Source organism: Scylla paramamosain, chromosome 16 (genome assembly GCF_035594125.1).
Source record: "Scylla paramamosain isolate STU-SP2022 chromosome 16, ASM3559412v1, whole genome shotgun sequence".
NCBI lineage: Eukaryota > Metazoa > Arthropoda > Malacostraca > Decapoda > Portunidae > Scylla > Scylla paramamosain.
This window is the reverse complement of record NC_087166.1, coordinates 24,724,608-24,744,066: the sequence shown is the minus strand read 5'-3', so window position 1 is coordinate 24,744,066 and position 19,459 is coordinate 24,724,608. Positions and strand designations below refer to the sequence as shown.

At 40.6% G+C, this 19,459-nt stretch overlaps 1 protein-coding gene across 1 annotated transcript; it reads left to right on the top strand.

The window, feature by feature from the left end:
• Nucleotides 1-18,184, top strand: LOC135108176 (uncharacterized). Its single transcript, XM_064018947.1, has 12 exons — nucleotides 1-145; nucleotides 1,672-1,726; nucleotides 4,296-4,487; nucleotides 5,211-5,403; nucleotides 5,518-5,712; nucleotides 6,562-10,479; nucleotides 11,384-11,529; nucleotides 12,513-12,625; nucleotides 12,959-13,040; nucleotides 13,897-13,974; nucleotides 14,062-14,219; nucleotides 15,985-18,184. The coding sequence occupies exons 2-12, from the start codon at nucleotides 1,722-1,724 to the stop codon at nucleotides 16,083-16,085; spliced, it is 5,181 nt and encodes a 1,726-aa protein (XP_063875017.1). The 5' UTR covers nucleotides 1-145; nucleotides 1,672-1,721; the 3' UTR covers nucleotides 16,086-18,184.
• The last annotated feature ends 1,275 nt before the right edge of the window (nucleotides 18,185-19,459 follow it).

Below are 19,459 nucleotides of genomic sequence, written 5' to 3'. Positions count from 1 at the left end.
GTAGTCAGTCACCAATCAGCGAGCGAGGTAGCGACGAGGAGAGACGCAGTGGGCGCGGCGTGGTTTGTTACCCCTTATCACTTCACGACCTCACTCTCCCTGCAGCAGCGCCTGTTTCCAGCGTCCTCAGCCTGGCCTTGTTTTAGTAAGTACTTCTTCTCGAGTCGTATATAAGTTCAGTTTGCAACTTTGTATTGAAGTGAGGTGTTGTTAGATGCCTGCTCCATTTTCCTTCCTACACCATTAATCCCGGGAATCGTGAGGTGTTGTGGTTCCCTGCTGCCGCCCCTTACTACGCCATCACAATGGAGTGGTGATTAGAGGTAATGTTGTGTTTCCCTGCTGCCTTCCTACGCCATTAACGATGGACCCGTGATTTGAGGTATAATGGTGGTATGCTTCCTACGCCATTAATTTTGGGAATGGTGAGGTGAGGTGTTGTGTGCTTCCTACCCCACATACGCACATCAGCACCTAACTTTTCAGTGGCCACAAGTTAGCAGTTGTTTTCTCATGGTTGGTTTTCCGTAGTGATGGCATTTAACTATAGTGAAGCAGTCACTGGAATCTTGAACACTCGTGACAGTCCCAGTACTAAAGCTTGTCAGAGAAACACCTGGATACCCAAGAATGCAGCTCATGCCTTACATTCAAGAAATAACTCGTAAAGGAAAATATGCACGATGGTTTAGATAAGCATCATAAGGAGCTCAGCTCACAAGATCAAATCTTGTGACTTACTATACATCTCGAAGGTATTGAGTAGAAACAACAGATGAGATTACCAGGTGGCAATTATCCCTGCCGCAGGACTAGGATAGTGTCTTCCTCACTTACAAAACACACAACCATTTTAAGAAACTTGACTTCAGGTTACAGCTGAGTTTGTCATTCTGCAGTGCATATGGACATTAAAGTTGATTTTGTCTATTACATGAATAAATAAATGCACACCAAGAAGCAGACAGCAAAGTCAGGGGAGGCAGAGGGGAATGTTGGTCACAGTGTGTCAGCAGGAAACAAAGCCCTTCCCTTGACGAATTTGGGTTCATTTTTAAAAGCCTTTGTGTTTTGTGGCTCTTAGGCCTTAAACTTTTGGAATTGGCAAGCATCCTCCCAGCTGCCACATTATGATCTCCCAGCTGCCATGTGAGGACTACTAAATGGCATGTAATGGTCTCCCAGCTGCCACGTAAGGATCCCTAAATGGCACGTAATGGTCTCCCAGCTGCCACATGAGGATCTTTAAATGCCATGTAATGGTCTCTCAGCTGTCATGTAAGGATCCCTAAATGCCATGTAATGGTTTCCCAGCTGCCACATAATGATTTTCCAGCTGCCACATAAGTTCCACAAGTTCCATGTAACAATCACTAAATGTTACACATCTCCAATAGCTGCCATGCCACATAGCAATCCATAACTGCCACATGAAGATTGTCAAATCACTACATAAAGATCTTGCAGTATGTTTAACAATGTCTACTGCATTACAGTGTAAGGTATTTCAAGAACTAAATCAAGGTAAACATTGTAGCTTCCTAACTTTAATTATCTTTTAACTGTCGATTCTAAACTTTTAACTGTTAATTTCCATTTAAATTGTTGCTTTGTAATAATTGTTTAGACAATTTACATGAGTGTTCTCACTGAAGCTCTCATTGTTTACAGAGTTGGTCATCAGCTACAGACTGGTCAATATATGTGATAAAGATTTCAAAATGAGGTAAGTCACCAAGATTGTGCACAAGCAGACACAAAAGTTGAGGAAGGGGAGTCATGTGGGAGTGTGCGTATTTTGTCACCTTATCATATTGTCACCACTATTTTCATCTGTTTTATCACCACTATTTTCACTCTTTGTCACCACACTTTGTCACTGTGCAAGTATCTTCATTACTTTTTCATCATGGATTCGCCAGCAAAAAGAACAGAGTAAACAAAAACTTCTCAGAGATACATAGAATTGTGTTATTGCAGTATTAAATGAAGAAATTGCCCTGTTCTGTATTTTTTTTTTGTGGTAATTGCTTTATTCCTTGCTCATCAGTAATTACTTCTCTTAGAGTGAATCTATGTCACAGGTTTGTATAACAGCATTATTGTCTTATCAGGGAATGAATGGTGAGGAAATGGCATTCACATTGGTAATGAACTGGAGTTTTTGGTGACAAAATGGCCTTTTAGGTGATGAACTGGACTGGTAACAAAATGTGATGTAACAGTTATGTAAAGGATGTAAAAAGCACAGCTTCTGTAGAAAAATAGGTACCTGGAATGTAGTAGAAGTGATGGGGACAAGGAATGAATACCAACATAAGGAAAAACTGGACAAATATTAATACAAATACAGCCTCACATACATAGCTCAAGACACACACACACACACACACACACACACACACACACACACACACACACACACACACACACACACACACACACACACACACACACACACACACCTACTACTACTACTACTATTGCTACTATTGCTACTACTTCCCACATTCAATGCCTGACAAGTTCCTTGGGAACACATAAGCAGAACCACATTACTTCATATCAGTGATGGTAAACAGACATAGTATTAGACAGAATGTATAGATGACACCACCATAGCTGCTGCTGATGATGCTCAGCCTTCAGCACAGGCCTGGACACACAATATGCACTGACTGTGATTCATCATTTAGGTGTCCCTCAGAAATTAAGCTTTTTCCCAGACACATTTGTATTGCACCAGTGTTGTCATAATACTGTAGTAATTTCTGCGTAGCTTTAGAGTTCTTTGATGGCTTGAATGATCCTTGTCCACTCGTTGATGACTCCAGAGGAACATTTGAGCTGTACAAGGTCATGCCATTAAGAGTGCTTGTGTGGCTTTTTACCTATTTGTTGTTTTTGATAGTGGAAAAAATAGGTATTTTAAAGCAGGGCAGAAAGAATTTGTGGATTTTAGCATGGACATGTGTCTTGAATAGCACCCCTTCCTCCTGTTCCTTTTCATTTTGTATTAATGTGGATGAAAGAGGTGCAAGATTCAGATTGTAGGTGGCCATCACTGTGATGGCCTTCATTCCATGAATGAGGAATTGTACTCTTGAAGGCAAGTGATATGGAGGGAGTGGTGCCTACTGGGTCAGCCACTCCCTTTAGACAGGGTAATTGTACAGCTGTTCAGCTGATGCAGTTGTGCCAATTCCCTGATAATATATTTTGAGAAAAAAAAAAAAAAAAAAAAAAAAAATATATATATATATATATATATATATATATATATATATATATATATATATATATATATATATATATAAAATAGAGCAAACTGGAATAAACTGAAGTTAAAAAAAAAAATCTCACTGGTTTGAGTGAGAGAACAAATAAATTAATTAATACCTTTACTCTGTAACACCGACAAGATGAGAGCTAGGTCAAGCAGGATTCCTGTCTATTTAGTGGCACCCTCTAGGGCTGAAGACCCTGAGGTGGGACTACCTACTTAAATAAACAAGAAAAACTTAAGGATCTCGAAATGCTTATTTGTGCAGTGTATGGATGTATTATCTGTTAAGCTCCTCAGCTAGGTCAGTGTTCTGGTAAAGTGGCCATTGGTGGTCACCTGGACTCACCAGTGATGTGAGGGCGAAGGGGTAGTGGGGTGACACCTTCAATTGAGATCCACAAGGTGTCCCTGGCAGTCTCTCATGGTCCTTGGTGGGTCTTGTGGTTCCTGGTGTTGTCACGTGGTCCCTCTCTCTAAGCATTCCCTTGGCAGCAGCACCTGGGGGATTTAGATGTTAACCCCCTGGGTGGTGTTTGCACACAGTGGTCATCCACTCACCATTTCTGCCTGGGTTTGGTGTCTGGTTTTCTGGCCTTGGTACAGGAGAGTGCATGTCCACCTGGGAAGCATGTCAGGACCAGAAAGAACAGAAGAGGTTGCATGGGTCTTGAGCTTGGGTCACTGGTACCCTTCCATAAAGCCTAGTGGTTGGTGATTGGCCAGGGGTTGTATCGGCACTACTTGATCACCTAGGAATCCATGCAGTTTTCTACTACCTCCTATGCCTAACTAATATCCTTATCCAAGTTTGGCATGATTATTGTGTAATATTAGGGAGTTATGTGGCCACTGAATACATTACATCCAGCTCGTGCTTTTCAAAAACAACATGAGAGATTTTCAGGGAGGTCTAGTGTAATTACCCTCTCGTGTATAAAAACTGCAGTACACGATCATGTATCTCAGCTGGGCAAGTTTTCCTTCTATAAAGTGGTACTACTTTCAGTAGAGCAATGATGGCTGTGCAGTCTGGGAGGGCTGCTGGTGCCTCACATCCCAGCAGGAGAGCAAACTATCAAGAAGCAGCAGATCGGTCCAAGAAGGCTTTGGTGCACTTGTGGCGTGGACAGCTTCGTGTGGGGTCTGTTGATGTGGGTGCTGCCACCCTGTGGTCTGAGTATATGACCTGCATCCCTGCACTGTGAGTACTGTGGGCCTTTGTGATGTAGCTTTTGTAAGTTACCATATATACTAGCAAATTGGTGATTAATATTATTATATGCTTGTGAGAAGTATCGAACTTAGACTATGTGGAAGTGCATGCTGTGAGTGATGAAGCTCATCTTGTAACTTACAGCTGGGGAGGGAAGGAATGTCACTGGTATCTGGGAGTGCCTCTGTCTATCCAAAAAAGTGTAATGTTTACAAGCTGCCATCATCTTGTACTTGTTTTTCCTGTATGCTGTATCTTTTTATCTAAAGCAACTTTTCACCAAATTAAAACTGTTAATGCAGCTTTTAACTAATGAAAAGTTGTTAAAACTTGAAACCTTTTATTAGCATACATATGCTTGAAATAATCACACATTAGTAAAGTCAAACAGACTGGTTTTCATGGCTACTCAGAACTTGGCTACCCCAACTTATTTAAACATGGGTAAAAGGTAATGGGCCTAAACATGGGTAGAAGGTAATGGGCCTGCAGAGTTGATGAAATGTAAACTTGTGTTGCATCCTCATGATACATGTTTATTTCTTTTACATTATGTAAGAGTTTGAAATGCTTTGTATTGATTTTTAAGGTGCATTTTATGAATTTTATAACTTGATCATTGAGTCACCAAATTTTTGCCATGGAATTGTTCTGTAATACATAGTGAAAAGATGTATAGCTTTCCCTGAATGTAATTTTTTAATCTTTCAGTGGTCAGATATTGAAGATGACCCGTGTAGCAAAATATGAGGATTTATGGCACAAAGTATTGCAAAGCCGACCATGCCGGCTGTCAAAAAGACGTCCTGTCACCATCCGGGGAAGGATCATCACGGTACACACGCTGTCTGTACACGGCACATTGGTAGAGCAACTTGTGGCTGAGCTCAGAGAGGCTGCCAAGGTAAGATGGTTTTATTATAAGAGTCAAGAGGAATGCCTTAAGACTGACTGTTGTATGAGTGGCCAGGAATTGACTGGCAGCTGACAGATGAGTGTTACATTGAATTTTTTTCAGCCTCTCATCTTGACGTGCCAATTACTGAATGACAAGAATTACGTGGAAGTGGTGTTGGTGCCTCCCTGCCCTGAGCTGGAGCAGTGTGGTCTGTATGGCAGCTGGGAACAGTTGCACATCCTGCTTGTGGGCCGAAGGTCCAACACTCGCATCGCCAACCTCCACAAGCTGTTACGTGTGGTAGACTTGTCCCAGGTATGTGTGAATTAATTGTTTGCTGTTCACATGTGTAATATCTTGTTAAAAAGTTACTCATGATTCTCCATGTTTGAAGGTTTTCTTTTGGGAAAAAGACAGAATTCCTGATAAAGATATATTGGATGTTTGCACAAATGAATGAGAGGATAAGGAAAAGGTTTAAGATATCTGGTGCTATGCCTCCATTGAAGATTGAAAACTTTGGATGTGATTTTGTGATAATTTATGGCTGTGATTTTGATCATTCATGTAATGACCTTTATTTCCAAGTCAAAAACTCTGTTTATACTTAGTGTGTAGTGAAGATGAATGTCCTTGACATGATAGCATTTGTTTCCTGTATGCTTGCAGGCATGCACAGAACCGTTTGCTTTTGTGCTTGCAAAGAGAGGTGGGCCACAGGCAGCCTCACAAGCTATCATCAGTGTTGTGTCCCTCCTGTGCTTGCTTGAAATCACAGCCTCATTTTATTTACATACTGGGCTGAGATTTTCCTTAAAGAAGGGTAACAGGCCAGAAATCGGGTTTCATTTTATTGTAGGAATAAGAATACAGGGGAGCTGATGTCCTGTTCCCTCACTGAAGCAACACATTTTTTTTGTTATGCTACTTTGTGCTCAAGAACTGGCACTTTTTTTTACTCTGCCTTACCTTCCTAACAGTGAATTTTCCACTCCAATCCAGTATCTTTGTTTTCATCTTCCCAGAAGTTCTGTGTGTGTGTGTGTGTGTGTGTGTGTGTGTGTGTGTGTGTGTGTGTGTGTGTGTTTATTCATGCATGTATTTTTCATAATTTTCATATACATGTATACTATCTAAATATTTTCATGCAGTTCATTATTTCAGATCAGTGATCTCTGCACTCAATCCAAGACTGCAGAGGACAAAGGCCTGGAGGACAGTTTGCATCATTGTGAGGGGAGTGATGTACCTGAAGTTAAAGGAAGCACCAGTGAAGTTTCCTCATGTCTCTGTGATATCATAAACTTGACTGCCAGCACAGATGAGTTGGCTGAGAAAAGAGAATGTTTGGATGTCCATGGGGCTGACCCTTGTTTGTGTGATGAAGCTGAAGTATCTGATAACAAGCATTTTGGTGCAAATACTAGTAAAGTTGCATTAGTAAATAGTGATGCAGATCAAAGTATTTCAACCAGGATCAAGAAGCCTGTGAACCAAACTGAGGACATGAGAAGTGAGTCCAGGGAAGAAAGTATTGAGATGGTAGCAAAGACTGAAGCCCAGAAGACATGTGGGTCACTAGAAAAAATGCCTTGGATGGACCAGCCAGCACATCAGACTGAGATGAGACACTCGGAAAATAACAATACTGAAAGAGGAGTGGAACACAGCACAGAGGATGATGGAGTGGAGGAATTTGAAAGTCATTCTGAGAAAGACAAAGAAATCAGGGAAAATGAAAAAGCAGCAGACATTCCTGAAGACAACTTTAAGACACAAAGCACTGAGAATACTAAGGATAGAAAATTGGGAGCATCCAAGGACACCAAAAAATCAAGGAAGTGGAAGCTGAGCAGATTCATCAAAACCCAAAAGCTGGTGCGAGATGGACAAGACCTTTGTGGAAAAAGAAAATGCAGCAAGCATTTAAGGACCCAGAAGACAATGAAAGTTACACAAGATCGTCAGGAGAAAGAACAAGACAGAGACCATTCAAAAATCTGGCCAACAATGAAAACCACACAAGACCTTCATGAAAAGGAAGAACACAGAGAGCATTTAAAAATACATAAGACAGTGGGAAATACACAAGATCTTTGGGAGGGAGGGCAATACAAAGAACATTTAAAGCTCCTTAAGGTGAGGGAAAACATGCAGGACCTTAAGGGAAAAGAACAATATGGAGATAATTCATTCAAGAGATCTGAGCTTTCAAAATCACACTTAGTAAATTCTACAGACCTCCACAACAATTTACATAATGATGAGAAACTGAGAAAAACAGCTTGTGTAGTTATTCAAAGACAGTCATTAGAGAAGATGGTGCATGAGGCAAAGGAGAAATTAGGAATGCATATCAAAGCTCCAAAAGTGCTGCAGGTGAAAAGAAATGGTATGTTGGATACCAAAAAGCTCAGGGATCTATTTTCTCTTAGTGACTCTAATAAACCTGATCTGATAAAGCCTAGCATGTTGAGGAGTAACAGGGAGTATGTTATTGTCAACCCCTTGTCTGTGGAGGAAGGTGGCCACTGTGAACCAAAGACGAGTAGCACGCCAGACATCCTCAAGTGCTTGGAAAAGAAGAATGAGGAAAAAAGAAACCAAATTGATGCCAAAAAAGCAAGCGACTGTCATGCCACTTCTGATCTGGTGAAAGAGACCCCTGAAAATAACATGTCAAATTCCATGATTAAGAGACAAAAGACTGCTGTTGGAGAGAACTGTTCTTTATCAGTAGAAAAGGAAAAAAAGAGAGGCAATATTGTAAGTAAAAAGAACTTGAGAGAATGTGTGGAAAATTCTCCCTGCTGCAGCTTGGGGAACACAAATGAATCACATTTACCAGACCAGAAAAAGGAGCAGCATCTGCCAGCTACAGATTTAGACAATTATCCCGGCTCTGAACAGGCCCAGGAAGTGAAGGACCGAGGTCTTTGCACCGCTGCCAAACAGACATCTGAATTGAATAGAAATGTCTCTCTAATTTCTGATAATAGACAGGCATCAGGACTTGAGAAAGACAGGGTTCTTTTCCCTCATCCAAAACATAGATGGAAGTTGGCATATAGACAGATGTTAAATTCAAGTGGTGGAGACCTTTCACACACAGTTGTTCAAAATACCAAGTTTCAGCATCAGTATGAGAAACACTGCTCTGGCAGTGGAGCAAAATCCAGTAAGAAGAGGAAGCTTAATTGTGAATGGATTAAAGCAATGGAAAATTTCCATCCCAGAAAAAGATGCCATTGGATAGACTTGCCAAGTACCAAAGATGATTCTAGCAATCAGATGAGGGAAGCATCTGCTACCATGGCCAGCAGCAGCCTGGTGGCCCCAGGAGCTGGTGACATTTCAGCAGGAAAGCCAGGAAGTGAGGAAAGCAGCTCTAGATCAGAAACTGTTCATACTGATGAGGACATTGAAGTCTCAAGCAGCAGTAGAGGACAGGGCAGGAGCAAACACCAGCAACAAGTCAATGAAGAGGATATGAATTGTCTGCAGCATTCAGAATCCTCCCATCAAGAACCTCATGAAGTTTTGCTCCAATCACAGAGAGAGGCAGGAGAGAGGTGCCCCAGTGGCCAGTGCAGCACAAGCCAGGACTGTCAATACAGTTCTCCTTCCTGCCAAGGCCCAGGACAGCCACAGCTTCCAGAGCCTCAAACAGACCTAACAGGTGACTGCATGCCACTCCCTTTCTCAGTTGAGGGAGTGGCATATGAAGCAGAGTTCTCTCTAGAGCAGAAATTACCTGATGGAGCTGAGAAACTCCCAGACATCCTGTGTGGCAAAGGAGACAAGGCAGAGCTATGTGAAGGTCAAGTTCATAAAGATCCTGTTAATTTGCATCAAGAGGGTAATACTTGGATGAAGGAATGTAATAAAACAAAAGAGAGCCAGGAGCATAATACAGATTGTGACTCAACCTCAGTACATTGTGCCTTTAATGAAGCCCCTCCCAAGATGAATAGTCCCTATGATGAGCAGTGTGCTCCCCAGTCCAAGCAGGACTCAGCAGGAGACAGTGTCCTATCAGTAGTTGTCACCAATGTGACGCCACCACTAGGAGATGACTCCCGAAGTTATGAGAAGTGTGTGTACAGCAGTAAAAATCTTTCCCCAGAGTTCATCTTGACGGGAAGGAGTCAAGCCCTAGAGACTGATTTGCCATGCCCCAAAGCCTTGGCAAGAAGAATTAAAAGTAACTTAAAGAACTGCATGTTAAGACTACATTCATCTTTTAAGGATGATCTGAGTATGAAGCACGAGTGCTTACCTGTTATGCAAGCATCAATGAATACCTTCTTCATAGTGACACAGAAAGCTGCCCAGCAACCTGACCACAGTAGCACTCAAAAGTCTCTGTCTTCAGAGAGGAAATCCCCAGGTATTAAAAAAGTTTTGTTTGAAAGAATTCTCAAGAAAATGAAGCTCCAGCTTCTTAAGGATGCCAATGTGACAAATAACATGGACCAGTGCCACTTGTCCAATGGCCTCAAGAAGCTATCCTCCTTTATCGAGGGCCAGGGGGCTTCAGCATTGCAGGTTAAAGACATGCTAGACACCCAACACACAACAATGATGAAAGATTTAGGAGAAAGTCATCACCTCTCACCGCATCTTGCAAAATCTTTAATTGCACAAGTGGCCGAGTTAAATCATCCTTACAAGATCAACAGTGTTCAGTCTTTGTATGTCACCACTTGCAGGACGCAAGTTGATTCGGGTTTATGCCGTGGCAAGATTGTACAGAATCCGCAAGAGCAAGAAATGGCAACCAGTTCTGACCTTACTGCTTGCTCCTTTCCATCTGAGACTGGACAGTATTGTCTGCCTGCTCCTCTGAAGAAATGTCTGCCTCAGGAGACACCTCTCCCATCACCTGCTTCTGACAGTATCCGTGCACAGCCTGTCCACCTCAAGACTCCAGGAGGCATTGGAAGGGCTGTGTTTGTGCCCAATGAGCTATACCAGCCCCTGTGGAAGAACATGCCTTTTCAGGCACCACTGATTTGGAAAGAAGACTCAAAGTATATCCATCTCTTTCAGGGAAAACAGCAGGATGTCATAAAGCTGAAGGTTAGTCTTGGAGAGACCACAATCTGTACTCTCTCTCTCTCTCTCTCTCTCTCTCTCTCTCTCTCTCTCTCTCTCTCTCTCTCTCTCTCTCTCTCTCTCTCTCTCTCTCTCTCTCTCTCTCTCTCTCTCTCTCTCTCTCTCTCCATACTTTTCCTTCGTTTTGTAGATGGTTTACATGGAGGAAGTGAAAAGAGGTATATACTCAGTTTAACATCATGGAGAGGAGGGAGTGGAAGCAAAGGATGGTAGGACATAAATTTAAGAGGAAACTCTAAGGAAGTGGACAGAGTAAATTGAGATCTTGCTGAATGTGGTTGTTGTTGAAGCAAAGACTGAATGTGTTGCAAAGAATCATTAGTGAAGGAGAAATTGCTGGAGACAGTCAGGATTAGATGAAAGCAGAGAGGGGCTCAGGTTTGGATGTGTGTGTTTGAATGTTTGAAGAGTGTTGGAGTGGCAGTTGTGAAGTAGCTAATATGATAGCTAAATTGATTTTTCATGAGTAGTATGGTGCTGATGAGGTTAATGGTTTCCTATATAAAGGCAAAAGTGAGTGTTAAGTATGATTGCACTAGTTTAGGGTTACAAGTCTGTTAAGTGTTAGTGTAGTGTTGGTCAAGAGGATTAGAGAGGAGGCAGAGGTAGGAGGATTTATATAGATGTCTTATCTCTCCTGCCCCCTTTGAGGGAGATGTCATCCTGGTGAAATGATATAGATTCTAATCTATTCTGTTATTTGTATATTCTGATTATTGATTGTCTTTCACTTCATAACATGCTTCCATGATGAATTCGTCCTCTGTGTGATAGCAGAATATTGCAAAGTTATCAGTAGAAAATTGGATGTGTGCAGTAAGGGGTGCACAGTGCAGAACATCAAACTTAATAACCATACTTCTTGCAGTGTTTGCTGGTTGCCCGCAAGAAGTCTTACGGCATCCTCAAGGAGGTTGAGTTCTTTGGAGGCCATGTGTTGGCCCATCACTCTGTGCTAGACCAGCTGCTTGCCTCCCCTGACTTGCCTCAGCTGTGTGCTTCCTCCAGTGTAAGGTAAAACCTGTAGACAGCCTGCCTCATACATGGCAATTAGTTCATCCAGCTGTGATCCACAAGCCCCTGCTGCTGGTGGAGCCAGGAGGAGCATGACAGCTTCCTAAGTGTTGCTGTATTAAAAGGATTCTTGGAAAGTAGGATAAATAACAATATTTCCTTGAGATTGTCAAGTGAAAATATTTATCTTTCCTATAGTGCCTGAAGGTTCAGAGAAGACTTATAAAGTAATATTGTTTTATTACAAAATTTATTTGTGCAAGGCTGGATTACTACTTCTACTTTTTGTGTTAGTTGCACAACATGTTTGGCACAGACTCTGCAAGTGTTAGTGTACAGTGTTCCTCACTCATGCTGTCTAGGTATATGAAATGTTCTGTTCTCGACAATCCTGGAGTAGAAGTAGCAAGTCATCCAGGATCAGGCATAACAGCATTCCATATCTTTTGGTGAGAGATAAATGAACAAGATAGAGTAACAAGTAGAATAGAAAATAATAAATGCACTGGTTATACCATTGTAATACACCATGAAATATGTGTAGGTTTATTATCTATTTTACTTGTTATGATTGACTGAATTTTAAAAATGTTCTGGTTGATATTTAAAATGGAATTCATATGAAGATTCTGAACATCTTTATGAGTTGAGGTGTATTCATGGGTTGTGCCAGGGATTTGATTTCTTTCATTGTGTCATCTTGCCACTTGGCTTTGAGGTGATCCTGTCATGCACTGCCACTCATCTGATCCTCTCTAGACCTCTTATGTGTACCAACTCAGGTCTCCAGCATGTTCATGGCCTTGGACATAACACAGTACATCATCATTACACTTAAAGTCCTGCTTTAGTTAGTTGAATACATCCTGTACATGATACAGTCCTGCTCATTACCTGTACTGTCATTGTTTATAAAATGCCTGTTTATTCAGCTTAAACCTGAAGTGTTAATAGTAATTCAAGTCATGTGTCTCTATGTTCAGCTTTGGTGTGTATGGCTCACTGGCCCAGGTGATGGAGGGCAAGGTGGCAGTGGTGCTGGGTGGGAAGTGTCTGTTGCTGGTGCATCACACAGCCCTCCTGGACCCCAACACAGGTCTGTGCTTCACTGTGTGCTGTAGCCATTGTGTGTAAGTCCATTTAAATACTACTAGCATCTTTTTGAATACTCTATAAGAATGTATGATAATGTGTTTTCTTTATTTAGAAGAAAGGTAACTATATAATGATAACCTTTATTCCTTGTTTAAAAGTTAAATGGTTTACTCCAGTAATTATAAAAATGTCTTGTCATTCTTCTGTACATGTAACGCCTGTTAATTTTTTTTTGTGTAATAGCAATTGGAAAGTTTGCATCAAGAATTGCACACTGTTGTTGATGATTGCTGAGTCTGCGTTGATTGATGGTTGTGTATCTTTTTATGTGCAGGTGCTGTGCTGCAAGCAGTGAGCAGCAGTGGTCTCCATCTGGCACTGGTTCCAGCCCACACCTTGTACATGTGTGCTTACTTGTGAGTCACTCGCTGTGTTTCAAGTCTCCTCATACATAACAAATCATCCATTATACCATTAAAGGTCAAATAACTGGCACTTAGCTGTATTAAAGGCAGTCAAGTACCAAAATGTTTTGCATGTCTGAGCTTCTCTGAAACTATATTTTCTACATCTACATATCTGTAATACATTCTTAACAATTTAGCCCATATGGACAGCCATGATAGAATGGTCTCCATGCATTCCTTTTCTCACATTCCATTCTGGTATGCAGATATCCTTTCATTCCCTGTACTATTTTTCCATTTCACCGGAGGTTGTCTTGTTGCTTTTACCACATCTACCTTACTCATGCCACTGAGATTCAGCCACTCCTCTGATGTGCTGCTCTTTCTCTCATCTTACCTTCCCTGCACTTGATTTAAAATACTCAGATTCATGTAGCTCCTCCATTTTTCTACATTCAGAATAATTTTGCGTTCCCTTTGTCATCCAGCTCTTACTCCATACACACCTTCATTATTCACTGCTGCTTTTCTCTTCCGTCCAACATCACCATTACTTTTGTTACTTTTGCCACTAACTTGTGGTGCCTTTGTGGTAAGAAATTTAGTCTTCAAGATTGTACTTACAGACAAGTATGCACTAGTAATGGTTTAAATGCCTCTTGCACACTTACAGACAAGTATGCACTTCATAATGCTTTAAATGCCTCTTGCAGATTTTTTTTTTTCTCTAATTTTGACAAAAAATTCTTTTTTTTAGTGTTACTGATTACCAGAATACTTTATGTAATTGTTAGTCATTTATTGTCATGACTTACAAAAAGATACCTTGCATTGTTATATAATACATTGAAGATTACTTCTACAGACTAGGTCAACAGTTGAGGACAGCTGCAGATGAAAAATTGAAAGAGACTTTGACACAAAATCTCAGATATTTCAAGAAGTAAGTGCATCCCTATTTTAGTTTTTGATGTGTTAATGAGCATGAAATACACAACAGTTGTTGTATTAACCAGTGTTGTGGTGACAGGTGTGTTGAGGTGGGCACAGGGCACATACTGGGTGGCAGCAGGGGCAGTGCCTGTGCCGTCCTGTCACCACAGTCTCCCATCACAGAGTACCTGGCATGCCTCAGGACCGTTCACCGCTGCCTTGACTTTGCGCATCGCCACACTGCAGTTGTTATAGGTAAGGTGGTGCCCTCACCCAGGCTTGCCCCCTCCGCACTTACCTTTGTCAGGATTTTCATCTATCTTATAATAATCTTTGCCTTAATTTAGGCCCTGCCACATTGGATTGCCTGCCTGGTATTTAGATAGATTATTTTTATTATAATTATTAATGCTGTCTACTGTTATTTTTATTTAGTTAATAGTGTGAATAATGTGTGTGTGTGTGTGTGAATGTGTGATGCTTTCTCTCAGCCACCCTGTGTGTGATTGCTGGCTTGACATATTAATAGATCTTTAATTATAATTATGAAAGCTGGACATGCCTTTCAGAAACTGTTGGAGCAACAGGTAATATTATATTAAGTGATGTGTGAGGAGCCAGGTGAATGGGTGACACTGCCCAGGAGGACAGTTCAGAGCTCAGCTCGCAGTTCTTTGAAATGCTTGTTGCAACAGTTGTCAGTTATTTTTCTTCACTTCCTTGTAGGAAAAGGAGAATTTGGTATTAGCTGTCTCTTGATGGTGTTGTGTTGTGACATGATTGGAAGTTTTTCAGCCATTTCTGGGCATGTCTTGTCATGTGGCATGCCCTAAAATATTGAAAAAATCCATTACTGGAGTGACAAAGGCAAAGACACCCCATCAGCATGGAGACTAATTTGTTATAAGTACTAGGTAGATTGGCCATTTTTTCTGGTTAGTAAATGCATTGTCCATAAAATTCATACATCTTTCTCATAAAATATGAGCAACTAGCTGAACCAGATCCAGGTGGTGCTGGAGGCGTGCTTTAACACCAGGGATGCCATGCACTGTAGCCTGGTGCTGTCTGCACAACTCTCTTCTTATGGTAATCAGTACAGCTGTTGGCACAGATACTTATGTCAAACAGTGTATCCTAATAAAGCAGCTACCAGTGCTGTTTGCAAAGACCAGTTGATCAAGATTGCACTCACCACCACCACCATTTACCACACTCAGCCTATACCTGACATTCTCACATAGTCACTACACTATTAATTTCTCTGTTTACATGTATGTGAGGTTGAGGTGCCCTTTCAAGTGAGCCACACTATTTTTGATTCCATAAATCTAATTGTGATAGACATAGATGCATTTTACTTCATTTTAGGATTAATTTTTAGGAGCGTTAAAAGTAGAAGGCCCAAAGTAATATTAAAGTTTTATTTGGCGTTGGTCAGACTTCATCTAAACTACGCTGTTTAGTTCTGGTCCCCACATTACAAGAAGGATATAGATCTATTAGAATCAGTACAAAGGAGAATGACTAAAAGGATACAGGAAATGAGGAGTATTCTTTATGTGGCGAGATTGAAGCTGTTAAATTTAAATTCTTTAGAGACATAGGTTAAGAAGGGACCTAATAGAAGTCTTTAGTGGTATAAGGGTTATAACAAGGGGGATGTAAGCAAAATTCTTAGGATCATGAACAAGAAATAACAGGTTCAAGCTTGAAAAATTTAGGTTTAAGAAAGAGATAGGAAGAAATTGGTTCTCAAATAGAGTGGTAGATGAATGGAACAGACTCAGTAATCAAGTTGTTAGTGCTAAGACATTAGGGAGCTTTAAGAGAAGATTAGACGGATTTATGGATGAAGATGATAGATGGAAATAGGTAGGTATATTTCATACAGGGACTGCCACATTTAAGCCTGGTGGCTTCTTGTAGCTTCTCTTATTTCTTATGTTCTTATGTTCAGGATATTTGAAATATTAGTGCATCAAAATTGAAGACCTGAGATTTTGTAATTTCTTTCTAGGGGAAGGAGTGAAGAAGACGGCAAGTTGCCACCAGCCGTCAATATATAAGCTGTGTGCTGCAAGGGAGGTGCTGCAGGTCTTACTGAAGGTCACTTCATGAAAAGAACATAAAATATTTCACCTAAATGTGACTCAAATACCATCCAGTGTATTGCAGGTGCTGCTCAGTTATCCAGTATATGTATGCCTAGTGTTGTTAATTAATGGATTTGCTAAGTAATGTAAGATAGAGTAGTTGGTGACCCACATGTGTCGGATTTAGTAGTTTTATTATTTTGTCCTCTCAGTAATGGTTGTGTACAGCTAAAGGGTAAGCTGGTGTATACTATTTTCTTTTTTAATCCATTAAGACACTTAGAATCTTCATAGAATTAGATGAAATGTAGAATCTAGGTGGAAATTTTTAGGTGTTTTTATACTAAACATTTTAGTAGTGTTAGTGTTTCTTCTCTTATTGGCTTCAGCATTTCTCATTTTAAAGAATTAAGTAAATAATTAAAACATTATCTTCAAATGGATACACAGACAAATGTATCAGATGTGAGGTGATCATATTTGAGCAACAAATATTTATTTAGCATAGAAAGCAAATGCTTGTAGTTCTAATGGCTGTTTTCACATGAGCCATAAGCAATTCTCTCCATAGCAAGTTTGTGTGTCAGGCAAATTAGTCTTCGGTGGGTGAAGAGTGTTGCTGGTGGTCCAGTGAACAGCCGTGTGTAGACCAGAATTGTGTGTGCTGGTAGTCCCAGGTGTTGCATCTGAGCTGCTCAACAGACCTGACACTATTAGCTGGCAAGCTGTCGTATCATTACATAATAACTAGCATGGCTTGTCAGCTTCTGAGTGAACAGTGGTGGAGTAGGTGCCAGTTTCACACTGGATGGATTTTTTACTTGTTGAATATACCACATGCTTACCCATTGTGATTCTTGATGTGCTGGCTGTTGAAGGGAAGCTGAACCCATCATTCTTCCCCTCAACAGACAGCAGCCAAGGTAGAGCAGCTGGCCAGGGTGTCCTATTGTCCTTAGTGTGGGTTACCTTGGCATACTAAAGGCACTGATGGGAGGACCTCCTGTACCACCTGCATGCAACCCATTTCATGACTAACATTTATACAAGTTTGTGGTGTATCCAGCAAGTGAGACTGAAAGCGGGGTAGTGTTAGATCATGAAAATGATAGGTACATTGTTAAGGTAGTTTTAGATTGTGGGGTAAATATTAAGGTAATGTTGGTATGTAGAATTCTTTTGTGTGGCTGGCCTCAGATCTGATATTTTCAGTTGGATACTACATAATCACCTCACGTGTTGTACCAGGATAATTTAGTGACTGTTTAATAATCTGACAAAGCCAAGATGTCATGTGGTAGAACTTGCATTGGATTGCTCAGAGATTGATAATGTAACTGATCATTGTCCTGAAGTTGCTTATACTCTGCTGATTGATTCCTGTCGTTTGGAATGTATTGCCATGGTGTAGAGATAACATCTCTTTGCTGTCTGTCCAAATGAATTAAAAGATGAGACCACTGTTTGAGGTTATCTGTCTTTGAAAGTGTAGTATTATCTTGGCACTGTCCACCTGTACATTGATGGACACAACTGTGGAGTGTTGGTTCCCCTCTTAGCACTACAATAATATTTTTATTCCACAGGAGTGATGTATACTAACAATGTGGTAATGTTTACATTTGCCACTTCTGAAGTATAGTATTTGTATTTTTTACATTTTAGAGCCATTTCTTCAATTAAAAGGTTATTTGTCACAGGCAAAATACCCTTAGTAGGTTTTAGTTGTATGATTTTTCTGCCACAGGCATGTAACTCTTTTTAATTGGTGGAAATGAAGTGTGGAGTTGCATACAATGTAAGTTATCATAAATAATACTTACTGTAAAGTGGATGGATTTATTTATGTTATGTAAATGGTTACTAGAACAAAGTGAGTCATCATAGCCTTCATTTGTAGGTGTGTATAATGACAACTGTTTTGTGTTGCAAGTTTACATCTGGTTTGATTTCAGGCCTTTTTATGTTTGCTACCAATTGGCTTTGTTGAAAACCTTTTCAAAAGTTTAATGAAAACATTTTCAAAAGTTCAACAATCTTTAAATACTTTGTATTGTTGAACTTTCATTTGTATTATGTTGAACAGTCATTTGTATTGTATCTTAATAATATGTTTTCCAATAAGCATGTCTTTTCCACCAACATTGGACAGTCATCCGATTTATCTACAAGTATCACTTACGCTGGTAGGTAACATTTTATTTTATTTTATTTATTTATCTATTTATTTATTTTATTTTTTTATGTAGGAGGGATACTGGCCAAGGGCAACAAGAATCCAATAAAAAAAAAAACCCATTGAGATGCCAGTTTCAGAAAAGGGTCCAAAGCGGTAGTAAAAAATTTAAGGATAAGTGTATTGAAACCTCCGTCTTGAAGGAATTCAAGTCATAGGAAAGTGGAAATACAGAAGCAGGCAGGGAGTTCCAGAGTTTACCAGAGAAAGGGATGAATGACTGAGAATACTGGTTAACTCTTGCATCAGAGAGGTGGACAGAATAGGGGTTAGAGAAAGAAGAAAATCGTGCAGTGAGGTTGCGGGAGGAGGGGAGGCATGCAGTTAGCAAGATCAGAAGAGCAGTTAGCATGAAAATAGCGGTAGAAGACTGCTAGAGATGCAACATTGCGACGATGAGAGAGAGGCTGAAGACAGTCAGATGAGTTGATTGGATGAAAAGCTTTTGATTCCATCCTGTCTAGAAGAGCGGTATGAGTGGAACCCCCCCCAAGACATGTGAAGCATACTCCATACATGGACGAATAAGGCCCTTGTACAGAGTTAGCAGCTGGGGGGAGGAGGATGAGAAAAACTGGCGGAGACTTCTCAGGACGCCCAACTTCATAGAAGCTGTTTTTAGCTAGAGATGAGATATGAAGTTTCCAGTTCAGATTATAAGTAAAGGACAGACCAAGGATGTTCAGTGTAGAAGAAGGGGACAGTTGAGTGTCACTGAAGAAGAGTGGATAGTTGTTTGGAAGGTTATATCGAGTTGGTAGATGGAGGAATTGAGTTTTTGAGGCATTGAACAACACCAAGTTTGCTCTGCCCCAATCAGAAATTTTAGAAAGATCAGAAATCAGGCATTCTGTGGCTTCCCTGCGTGGAATGTTTACTTCCTGAAGGATTGGACGGCTATGAAAAGACGTGGAAAAGTGCAGGGTTGTATCATCAGCGTAGGAGTGGATAGGACAAGAAGTTTGGTTTAGAAGGTCATTGATAAATAATAAGAAGTGAGTGGATGACAGGACAGAACCCTGAGGAACACCACTGTTAATAGGTTTAGGAGAACAATGACTGTCTACCACAGCAGCAACAGAACGGTCAGAAAGAAAACTTGCGATGAAGTTACAGAGAGGACAGAAGCCGTAGGAGGGTAGTTTGGAAATAAAAGCTTTGTG

What these genes read in the sequence shown, in the direction of transcription:
- LOC135108176 (XM_064018947.1), top strand. An exon ending in ATGACCTGCATCCCTGCACT is followed by an intron (nt 4,488 to 5,210) that starts GTGAGTACTGTG and finishes TTAATCTTTCAG; the next exon opens with TGGTCAGATATTGAAGATGA. An exon ending in AGGATGTCATAAAGCTGAAG is followed by an intron (nt 10,480 to 11,383) that starts GTTAGTCTTGGA and finishes TACTTCTTGCAG; the next exon opens with TGTTTGCTGGTTGCCCGCAA.